Source organism: Amblyraja radiata, chromosome 2 (assembly GCF_010909765.2).
Source record: "Amblyraja radiata isolate CabotCenter1 chromosome 2, sAmbRad1.1.pri, whole genome shotgun sequence".
Classification (NCBI taxonomy): domain Eukaryota; kingdom Metazoa; phylum Chordata; class Chondrichthyes; order Rajiformes; family Rajidae; genus Amblyraja; species Amblyraja radiata.
The window spans coordinates 47,795,873-47,808,085 of record NC_045957.1 but is presented as its reverse complement, the minus strand read 5'-3'; the positions used below and the strand labels follow the sequence as shown (position 1 = coordinate 47,808,085).

Here is a 12,213-nt window from a genome sequence, read left to right as displayed (position 1 = left end):
ATGAAAAAAGTTAACGTTTCTGACTAAAAGCCCTTTGTCACACCGCTGCTTAGCTCTCCCAGCCTCCTAGGTGTTGTGGGGTGGTAGAAACATAGAAAATACGTGCAGGAGGAGGCCATTCGGCCCTTCGAGCCAGCAGCACCATTCATTGTGATCATGGCTAATCATCCCAAATCAATAACCCGTGCCTGCCTTCTCCCCATATCCCTTGATTCCACTAGCCCCAAGAGCTCTATCTAATTCTCTCTTAAATCCATCCAGTGATTTGGCCTCCACTGCCCTCTGTGGCAGGGAATTCCACAAATTCACAACTCTCTGGGTGAAAATGTTTTTTCTCACCTCAGTCTTAAATGCACTCCTCTTTATTCTAAGACTGTGTCCGCTGGTTCAGGACTCACCCAATATTGGGAACATTTTTCCTGCATCCAGCTTGTCCAGTCCTTTTATAATTTTATATGTTACTATAAGATTCCCCCTCATCCTTCCAAACTCCAGTGAATACAAGCCTAGTCTTTTCAATCTTTCCTCATTTATCCCAGGGATCAATCTCGTGAACCTACACTGCACTGCCTCAATCACAAGGATGTCCTTCCTCAAATTAGGAGACCAAAACTGTACACAACACTCCAGATGTGGCCCTATACAACTGCAGAAGAACCTCTTTACTCCTTTACTGAAATCCTCTTGTTATGAAGGCCAACATTCCATTAACTTTCTTCACTGCCTGCTGTACCTGCACGCCAACTTTCAGTTACTGATGTACAAGGACACCCAGGTCTCGCTGCACCTCCCCCTTACCTAACCTAACCCCACCCCATTGAGATAATAATATGCCCCCTTGTTTTTGCCGCCAAAGTGGATAACCACACATTTATCTATATTATACTGCATCTGCGATGCATCTGCCCACTCACGCAACCTGTCCAGGTCACCCTGTAATCTCCTAATATCCCCTTCACAGTTCACACTATCACCCAGCTTTGTGTCATCCGCAAACCTGCTAGTGTTGCTCCTCATTCCCTCTTCCAAATCATTAATATATATATATGGTAAACAGTTGCGGCCCCAACACCGAGCCTTGCGGCACTCCACTCGTCACTGCCTGCCAATCTGAAAAGGACCCGTTCACTCCTACTCTTTGCTTCCTGTCTGTCAACCAATTTTCTATCCATGTCAACACCCTACCCCCAATACCATGTGCTCTAATTTTAGTCACCAGTCTCCAGTGCGGGACCTTATCAAAGGCTTTCTGAAAGTCTAGATACACTACATCCATTGGCTTCCCTTCATCCATTTTACTTGTCACATCTAAAAAAAAATTCCAAAAGATTAGTCAAGCATGATTTCCCTTTCATAAATCCATGTTGACTTGGACTAATCCTTTTACTGCTATCCAAATGCCCCATTATTACTTCTTTAATAATTGACTCCAGCATCTTTCTCACCACCGAAGTCAGGCTAACTGGTCTGTAATTCCCCGTTTTTTTTCTCGCTCCTTTCTTGAAAAGTGGGATAACATTAGCTATCCTCCAATCCACAGGAACTGATCCTGAATCTATTGAACATTGGAAAATGACCACCAATGCGTCCACTATTTCTAGAGCAATCTCCCTGAGGACCCTGGGATACAGACCATCCGGCCCAGGGGATTCATCATCCTTCAGTCCCATTAGCTTACCCAATACTATTTCTCGCCTAATTAAAATTTATTTCAGTTCCTCTACCCCCTTAGACCCTCTGTCCTCCAGTACATCTGGGAGATTGTTTGTGTCTTCCTTAGTGAAGACAGATCCGAAGTACCTGTTCAACTCTTCTGCCATTTCCTTGTTACCCATAATAATTTCACCCGTCTGTCTTCAAGGGACCCACATTTGACTTTGCTACTCTTTTTCCCTTAACATATCTAAAGAAGCTTTTACTGTCCTTCTTTATATTCCTAGCCAGCTTCCCCTCGTACTTCATCTTTTCAGCCCGTATTGCCCGTTTTGTTTCCTTCTGTTGTCCTATGAAAGTTTCCCAATCCTCGGCCTCCGGCTACTCTTTGCTGTGTTATACATCTTTTCTTTTAGTTTTATACTATTCCTAACTTCTCTTGTCAGGCACGTTTGCCTCCTATTCCCCTTTGAATCTTTCTTCCTTTTTGGAATGAAATGATCCTGCGTCTTCCGGATTATGCCCAGAAATTCCTGCCATTGCTGTTCCACCGTCATTCCTGCTAGGATCCCTTTCGAGTCTACCTTGGCCAGCTCCTCTCTCATGCCTTCATAGTCCCCTTTGTAGCCACTTCCGATGTAACCTTCTCCTTCTCAAATTGCAGATTGAAACTAATCATATGTTTCTATGTTTCTATATTATGATCACTGCCTCCATGCGGTTCCTTTACCTCGAGTTCTCTTATCAAATCTCGTTCATTAGACAACACTAAATCCAGAATTGCCATTTCTCTGGTCGACTCCATTACAAGCTGCTCTAAGAATCCATCTTGGAGGCACTCTAGAAACTCTCTTTCTTGGGGTCCTGAACCAACCTGATTTTCCCAGTCTACCTGCATATTGAAATCCCCCATCACCACAGTGGCATTACCTTTGTTCTATGCCAGTTTTAACTCCTGCTGCAACTTACACCCTACATCCGAGCTACTATTTGGGGGTCTGTAGATAACACCAATTAGTGTCTTCTTGCCTTTACAATTCCTCAACTCAATCCACAGTGAATCTACCTCATCAGTCCCTATGTCTTCCTTCGCAAGGGACTGAATTCCATTCCTCACCAGCAGAGCTACCCCCCCCCCCTCCTCTGCCCACCTGCTTGTCCTTTCTATAGGATGTATAACCCTGAATATTAAGTTCCCAAGCCCGATCCTCCTGCAGCCATGTCTCAGTAATCCCCACAATGTCATATCTACCAACCTCTAACTGAGCCTCAAGCACATCGACTTTACTTCTTATACTTCGCGCATTCATATACAATACTTTTAATTCCTTACGCATCTCACCTTTCACATCGATCCCTATTACACTTGGCCATACTCTCCTACCCATTTCTAATAATAATAATAATAAATTTTATATTTAATGGGCGCCTTTCATACAAAATCTCAAGGACACCTTACATAGTTCGGAAAATAAAAACATATAATCGGAGTAAAACAAGTAATTAAAGGCATCACAATGACACAAATTAAAAACAGAATTCAATCCAAAAACAGAAAATCAAAAAAATTTCTGAACTTTCTTTCCTGTTAATTCTGGGTCATTAACTATCCCTTTACTCTCTTTCCCTTTAACTCCGTCCTTGACTATCCCATTTGACACCCCCCTCCCCATATTTAGTTTAAAACCACCCGTGTAGCAGTGGCAAACCTGCCTGCCAGAATGCTGGTCCCCCACCTGTTAAACTGGGGCCTGTTAATGGCCAGGGACGCAGTGTGAGTCCCGGGTGGCGTGGGCAGTCCATCCATTATAACCAAGATCTGTTATAAAGAGGTCTGTTAAAATGAGGGTTTACTGTGTTTGAAATGTTATCTATTTACTATTTATGCATACTATTTATGTTGTCAACTTGTATTCTCACCTATTGACGGCTTGCATCCATTTAAAAGGGAAATATTGGTCTTGCATTTTGAGGCATTAGATGTATCTAGAAGGCAGAAGCATTTGATTACATTTTACTAACTTGCCTGTGCAAATTTGAGTTGAAGGCTAAATATATAGATCTATGACAGAGCTATTCTACGTATATAGTTTAAAGCACTAAAAATATACTTGGTGAACTTGATGTCGAATATGTTTGTTATTACTATATTTTGGCACTGACTTTCATTTAATTTGTTAGGAAAAGAAGGTCAAACCTTTATTTTAAAGATGCTTCACGTTTCCCATTCACAACTGTATATTAATGCATTTATTCCAGGTGTTTGTGAGCTGTAACTTCTGTGGAAAATCCATATCATACAGCTGTTCTGCCATGCCGCATCAGGGAAGAAGCTTCAGCCAGTATGGTGTTAGTGGTTCTCCTACCAAATCAAAGGTTACAAGCTGCCCAGGATGTCGTAAACCTCTTCCACGTTGTGCACTCTGTCTTATCAATATGGGAACACCAGTTTCGAGTTGTTTAGGTAACCATTATTTATTGGTATAAGATTGTTATCTGTCTGAAGTGTAAACCAGAGCAATCATTTACAAAAGTTGTTGTCCCCTTCCTTGCTTATAATAGGAAACTAACACCACTTATTTGGGGCTGTTCTAGTATTTTATTATAGTAAAACTGCAGTGTGGGTTAGGAGTTTTGGTGTCAGACTGGCAAATTATGGACTATTGGACTTTACTTGAAATGAGCATAAAGGACAAGTGAAAATTGGACGTCTGAGTTCAAAGAGAGCGCTGGAAACAGGAACCAAGTGTGTTTAAAATGTGCATGGAAATGAGGACTGGGTAAGGTTAAAAGGAGCATGCAAAACGATCAGGTGATGCACATGCTGTACCATCGGGATTTCCAAACAATTGGAAAGTGGATTGTCAGAGGTTTATTTCACACACTTATGTCTTAGTTCTGTTAAAAAAAACTCTGCTACTACTATCACTTCCTGCAGCAAATCATTTCCTACTCTAGAAATTCAGTGTAAAGAATTTCTCCTCGTTGCTCCCTCAATAATTTAACGTTTTTGGGTCCCTGATAGTTGCCCCAAATCTTCTGTCCTGTCAACATGTCTCCTTTTGGAAGCTGACTAGAGTCCTAGTCCTACATAGTGGAAACAAGCCCTTCAGCCCAACTTGCCCACGATGACTAACATGCCACATCTACACCAGTCCACCTGCCTGTGTTTGGCCCATATCCTTCTAAACCTATCTTATCCATGTACTTGTCTAAATGTTTCTTAAACATTATGATAGTGCCTGCCTCAACTACCTCCTCCAGCAGCTTGTTCCATATACTTACCACCCTTTGTATTTAAAAAAAGTCACACCTCCGATCCTCCGATTCCTCTTAAATCCCCCCCTTGCCTTAAATCTATGTCCTCTGGTTTTTGATTCCCCTTTTGATTTACCCTATTCATCCTCCTCTTGATCTTATAGTCCTGTATAAGATCATCCCTCATTCTCATGTGCTACAAGGAATAAATGCCTAGCCTGCTCAACCTCTTCCGATAGCTCAGGCCCTCTAGTCCTGGCAACATCCCAGTAAACTTTTTCTTCAGCCTTTCTAGCTTAACAACATCTTTCCTATAACAGGGTGACCGAAACTGAACACATTACTCTAAATGTGGCCTCACCAATGTCTGATACAACTGGAACATGATCTTCCAACGTCTACACTCAATACTCTTGACTGATGTAGGCTAACATGCCGAATGCCTTCTTGACCACCCTGTCTACTTGTGATGCCACTTTCCAGGAACAAAACTACTGCAGTCACTACAATGAGGAAGGGAAAAGTTTCTGCTAAAAGCACAACTCCAGTAGATTCCCCCATCATTTTGAGCCTACAAGTGTTATGTGTTATGATTATGTGTTATGAATATTGGTGATATTTCATAAATCTGACGAGAAGCAATAGTCATTGCCATTCCCGATTTCAGAGAAACTTACTGACTTGGAAGAACCATAGGCTGATCTCAAGGGGAAAAAATTGAAAATGCTTGAAATATTCAGCTGGTCGGACATCATCAATGGAAGAGAAACAGTGTTAAAAGTGTTGAATTGGTGATCCATCGTTTATTTCTAATTTTTGTTTTCCAATAGGGTTGTAATTTTTTATTTTGCATAATTTATCAACGAACAATGGCTCAGTATTTGAAGTATTGATGCCTCGTAAATTGGCTTCAATTCCAGGTATTTGGAGAAGGGTCTCGACCAGAAACATCACCCATTCCTTTTCTCCAGGGATGCTGCCTGTCCTGCTGAGTTAATCCAGCTTTTTTGTGTCAATCTTCAATTCCTGGCAGGACAGGTTTTCAGTACTAATGAACATGAGATGGTTCTTTAGGTTTAATATTGTCCAGGTTTAATATTGTCATATGTCCTGAGGTACAGTGTAAAGCATTGTTTTGCATGTTATCTAATCAGGTCAGATTAAACTATACATATATATGTAATCAAATCCAGTACAATAGGTAGAGCAAAGGGGAAGATGCAGAATGCAGAAATTGAAACCAGATTCCACTGTGGTCTCATGACCTATTGTCTGTTGTGACATAATTGGCAGCATTAGATCTGTGCTCAGGCTCTCCATACTTTTCTTCAAGTGGCAAACCATTATGAATGAATGATTATCTTGGTCCTTCAGGGTGTGTATATATATATATATATATATATATATATATATATATATATACAAGTGATACATGTACCTACATCAAGAAAAGTTGCCTGCAATGACAATGTACACAGGCTTTTGGGGACCTGGAGTACAGTGGAAACATGGGTCGAGTGTAGAATGTGTTAGAAACAACATATGCTTTTATCTTTTTAGCAGTGGAAAGAAAAACTTGCTTTAATGCAACAACAATATATCTTGGAGTAACCCATGGCAGGCCATGGACATTTCTTGGCCATCTGTGGGAGATAGCAGTCAAGGCGAAAGTAAAGACTAACAAAAGATCGCAGGCACGATTTTGTGTACTAATAGTGGATGGCTGCTCTTGCACTCTTATTGAGAATTGTACTCCAGCAATCACTTACAAAGCTTGTTGACGCATAATTAAACTCATCACCAAAACGTTGTTTATATATATTTGTATTTCCAACAACATAGGAGGAAGTCATTTGGCCCATTATGTCTGTGCCAGCTGTACAGCCTCATTAATTCCATTTCCCCACCTACTTGTAGCAGGGACAATTTACATAGTCAAGAGAGCTGCACGGAACGGGTTCTTCAACCCACCTTATCCATGATAAGATGACATATTGGGATAGTCTATTTGCTTGCATTTGACCCATAGCCTTCTAAACCTTTCCTCTATCTATACAAATGTCTTTTTTTACTGACCATAATTCTGTTTCTTTAGCTGCTTCTGGTAGCTCTGTGCAGTTATGGGAAAAGGTGGAGTGGTGACATTGCTTTGAAATTGGTTGAATTATGAAGTGAATAAGGAGTCTTGATTATGGAGGCAGGTCGTTGAAGGAGAGGGGGTGGGGTGGGGTGGGAGGAGACTGCGTGTGAGTAGGTACTGAAAATTGTAGAGATGCAGCCGAGCGCAGTCAACATCGATGCGACCAGGACAAATGGGGGGAAAACTCATATTTTGCAGCTTGGGGAAGTTTCATCACCATAACCCTTACAATGTAGCTTGAGAAACTTGGGGAATGGGAGGGACTGAGAAGCGGTAACATAGAAAGCAGTAACATCCCATCCCTTGTTTAGATTTTAGAGAAACAGGCCCTTAGGCCTACAAAGTCCATGCCGACCTGCAACCACTCCGTACACTAGCACTATCCTACACCACTAGGGACAATTTGCAATTGTACTTTTAGTCAATTGACCTACAAACCTGGGTGTCTTGGGCGTGTGGGAGGAAACCAAAACAGACAGTGGGCACAGATGTATTTTTGATCCATCCCCCCAAGGAAGGCTGTGAACCATTTATTAGAATTGGTTCCCTGTTAGAAAGCAGACATTACTTATTTCAATGAAATAAAAGTTTGCTGCATTATGTTTAAATACCTTGTTTGTGTTGGACTTGGACCTTTTTGTTTGCTAACACCGACATTTAGAACCTTCAAAGAGGTTGTGTACCTCTTACTAATTAATTATAAACAAGCTTAATCTACAATTTGAGAGGGAGAAGGGTAAATCGGAGGTGTTAGTATTACAGTTGAACAAAGGGGACTATGGAGCCATGAGGTAGGAGCTGGCCAAACTTGACTGGAAAGATAGGCTAGCAGGGATGACAGTGGAGCAACAATGGCAGGTATTTCTGGGAACAATACAGAAGGTGCAGGATCAGTTCATTCCAAAGAGGAAGAAAGATTCCAAGGGGAGTAAAGGGTGACCTTGGCTGACAGGGGAGGCCACGGAAAGTATAAAAATAAAGGAGAAGTATAACATAGCAAAGATGATCGGGCAGCCAGAGGCTTGGGCAACTTTTAAAGAGCAACAGAAGATGACTAAAAAGGCAATACGGGGAGAAAAGATGAGGTACGAAGGTAAGCTAGCTAATAATATAAAGGAGCATAGTAAAAGCTTCTTTAGGGATGTGAAGAGGAAAAAAATAGTTAAGACCAAATTTGGACCCTTGAAAACTGAAAAAGGTGAATTTATTATGGGGAACAAGGAAATGGCAGACGAGTTGAACAAGTACTTCACGAAGGAGGACACAAACAATCTCCCTGATGTACTAGTGGCCACAGGCCAGAGGAATTGAAGGAAATTCACATGGAAATGGTGCTGGGTAGACTGATGGGACTGAAGGCTGATAAATCCCCAGGGCCTAATGGCCTGCATCCCAGGGTACTTAAGGAAGTGGCTCTAGAAATTGTAGATGTATTGGTGATTATTTTCCAATGTTCTATAGATTCAGGATCAGTTCCTGTGGATTGGAGAGTAGCTAATGGTATGCCAGTTTTTAAGAAAGGCGGGAGAGAGAAAACAGGGAATTATAGACCAGTTAGCCTGACATCGGTTAAGGAGAAGATGTTGGAGTCAATTATAAAAGATGAAATAGCCGCACATTTGGATAGCAGTAGCAGGATTGGACTGAGTCATCATGGATTTACGAAGGTGAAATCATGCTTGACTAATCTTCTGGAATTTTTTGAGGATGTAACTTGGAAAATGGACATGGGATAATCAGTAGATGTAGTGTACCTGGACTTTCAGAAAGGATTTGATAAGGTCCCACATAGGAGATTAGTGAGCAAAATTAGGGCACATGGTATTGGGCGTAGGGTGCTGACATGGATAGAAAATTGATTGGCAGACAGGAAACAAAGAGTAGGGATTGGTACACAAAATTGCTGGGGAAACTCAGCGGGTGCAGCAGCATCTATGGAGCGAAGGAAATAGGCGATGTTTCAGGCCGAAACGTCGCCTATTTCCTTCGCTCCATAGATGCTGCTGCACCCGCTGAGTTTCCCCAGCAATTTTGTGTACCTTCGATATTCCAGCATCTGCAGTTCCTTTTTGAACAAAGAGTAGGGATTAATGGGTCCCTTTCAGAATGGCAGGCAGTGACTAGTGGAGTACCGCAAGGCTCGGTGCTGGGACCGCAGCTATTTACAATATACAAGAATAAGGAGTAAACCATTTAGAACGAAGACGAGGAAACAATTTTTCTCAGAGAGGGGTGAGTCTGTGGAATTCTCTGCCTCAGAGGGCGGTGGAGGCAGGTTCTCTGGATGTTTTCAAGAGAGAGCTAGATAGGGTTAAAAATAGTGGAGTCAGGGTTTATGGGGGAGAAGTCAGGAATGGGGTACTGATTGGGGATGATCAGCCATGATCACATTGAATGGCGGTGCTGGCTCAAAGGACCGAATGGCCTACTCCTGCACCTATTGTCATCTAAAAGGACACTGATGACTAGACAGCAAAATGTTAATTTATATTCTTTCTCTCTCTCCCTCTCTGAAAGTAACTGAATCAATAATCCTTAAGTTCTTAACAACAAAGTCAGGAAGAGAGCAATCATTATTTAATATTTTTTAATGTGTATTGCTATAATTGAATGCCTTTTCTGCAATAGGAACGGGAAAGTCCGATGAAAAGGTTGATCTCAGCAAAGACAAAAAACTGGCTCAGTTCAATAACTGGTTTACTTGGTGCCAAAATTGTCGTCATGGAGGCCATGCTGGTCATATGCTCAGTTGGTTCAGGTAAATGCTAAATACCCATGTGACTGTTATTTGCACAGGTACAGCAGGCTACTTAATTGATAGCGAATTAAGTATGGATTATAATTTTCAGAATTGATATTTCATTGATCTGCTAAAGATTTGCTCTGCTATTCAAAAAAAATTGTAACCTTCTGTCATGGTTATGCTACCCATGCCATATCAATGAAAATTAATCGGGTAGCTATGCAGGATTGGTATAAAGTGGAGTAGGTCACAATCCTTCAAGCCTCCCATGCCATAAAGTTTTAAGGTGAGTGGGCGTTTTTGCAGAGTGGTGGGTATCTGGAGCTCTTAGCCTGGGGTTGTGGTGGAGGCAGATATGATAGTGGGTTTTTAGATAGATACATGAATATGGATCATGTGCAGGCAGATGAGGTTAGTCTCTTGGCATCCAGTTCGGCACAGACATTGAGTGCTGACGGACATGTTCTACGTTTCATTTGATTATATGTTTTGTATCCTTATGTTACAGACTGATCTTCACCAACTGCATTCAAATTATTGAAAAATCATTAAGTTAAAAACAATATTCCCAAGATGTTGACTGGACTGCAGGATAGTTTTCCCTGGAGTGAAGGAGGCCGAGGGGTGTCATTTATAGATTAACAACATTAAGGAACATGGATAGGGTGGTCTTTTCCCAGGGTATGGGGGTCTTAAACTAGAGGGCATAGGTTTAAGCTGAGAGGGGAACAATTTAAAGGTGATCTGATGGGTTTTCCCAGAGTAGTGGGTATATGTGCCAACGGAGATGGGAGAGGCTGGTATAACAATAGTTCAATGACATTTGGATGGGTACATGGAAAGGAAAGTTTTGGAGGGATATGGGCCAAATGCAGGCAAATGAAGCTTTAATTGAGACATATTGGTCAGCAGAGGCAAATGGAGCAGAGGGGCCTTTATCTGTGCTGTACAAACTGTTGGTCTGTTTCATTTATATCATTTAGAGATGCAGCATGGAAACAAGCCTTTTGGCCCGGCTAATTCACGCTGACCATCAATCATCTGTTCACACTACTTCTATTTCATCCCTTTTTTTCAATCTACTCCCTAAACACGGAAGCCAATTAACCTACAAACCTGCATGTCTTTGGGATGTGGGAGGAAACCGGAGAAAACCCGCTATCACAGAGAGCACCCAGAGAAAACCCGCAATCACAGAGAGAACATGCAAATTCCACACAAACTGCATCTTAGGTCACAATCAAACCTGGGTCTTTGGCGCTGGGGCAGCAGATCAATCAGCTGTGCCACTATGCTGCCCTTGCTTGTGAAAGGTATTTTCACAATACCGTGAAATAATTTCAGAATCAATTTGGGATTGATGAAAAAATGTCAGCATAAATCCTAGCAACATCTTGTGTGACTTGGTTTTCTTAAGTGCCTGCAGCTCTGGTCCTTCCCATTCATTTTGTGGTGGTGATAGTAGACCTGCTGCCCTCGCAATTCCAGCGATCTGCATTCTGTCCTGACCTTTAATGCTACAATGTGGAGTTTGCTTAAACTTTGAGCTGTTTTTGACAAGATGTGCACTGTTGAAAGTTAATTGGACAGTGCAAAATTGCCCCTTGTACAATGGTGGAAAGTGGGAGTTTATACGACGAATACTGAGATTAGTCTGAGATTATTGTAAACAGATGTTGGGATATTGATGTTCCAGTGGCCAAAGGCCCAGTTTCTGTGACTTATGAAGGTATTGTAGTAGTACAGCATAGAAATAGACCCTTTGGCCCAACCTCTGCCAACCAAATTGTCTGTCTGAGCCAGTACTATTTGCCTGCCTTTGGCCCTCTGAAACATTTCGACCCATGTACCTCTCCAAATGTCATTTAAACATTGTAATTGTACTTGCCTTTACAGCATGCTCTGGCAGCTTGTCCCACATTATCACTATCCACTGAGAAAAACCTGCACCTTTGGTCCCTTTTAAATCTTTTTCTTTTCACCTTAAGTCTATGCCCTCTAGTTTTTTGTTCACTTTCCCTGGAGAAGACTGACTGACCATCCACTTTATCTACTATGATCATGATTTTATATAACTCTAATGCAGGGGTTCCCAACTGTTTTCGTCCCGTTTACCCATGACGACTTTAATAGCTCATAACAATGTTATTTCACTTATTTATGAACAACTAATGATGAACAGATTTTGGTATACCAGAACCAAACAGTCAGTCAACGAGAAATATGTACAAATCTAGAATCAACTTCCTACGCTCCAGGAAAGACCCACCTTTCAATACAAAGCCCTCCATTCCTGGTAACATCCTCGTGATTCCTTTTTGCACCCTTTATATATCTTTATGGCTGGGTGAACAGAATTGCAAGCAGTCCAAGTATGATCTCATTGTAGAATTGCAACTCGACATCACAACTCCTGTAC

The 12,213-nt window shown here is 41.6% G+C and overlaps 1 protein-coding gene across 2 annotated transcripts in view; it reads left to right on the top strand.

Annotated features, from left to right (window-relative positions):
* The window catches only part of mios (meiosis regulator for oocyte development), a 56,117-nt gene that overhangs the window by 42,495 nt on the left and 1,409 nt on the right, over positions 1-12,213 (top strand). For both annotated transcript variants that reach the window (XM_033045804.1, XM_033045812.1), the window contains exons 9-10: positions 3,913-4,117; positions 9,680-9,809. In XM_033045804.1, coding sequence (XP_032901695.1) covers positions 3,913-4,117; positions 9,680-9,809 — 335 coding nt within the window. The remainder of the gene's footprint in view (positions 1-3,912; positions 4,118-9,679; positions 9,810-12,213) is intronic.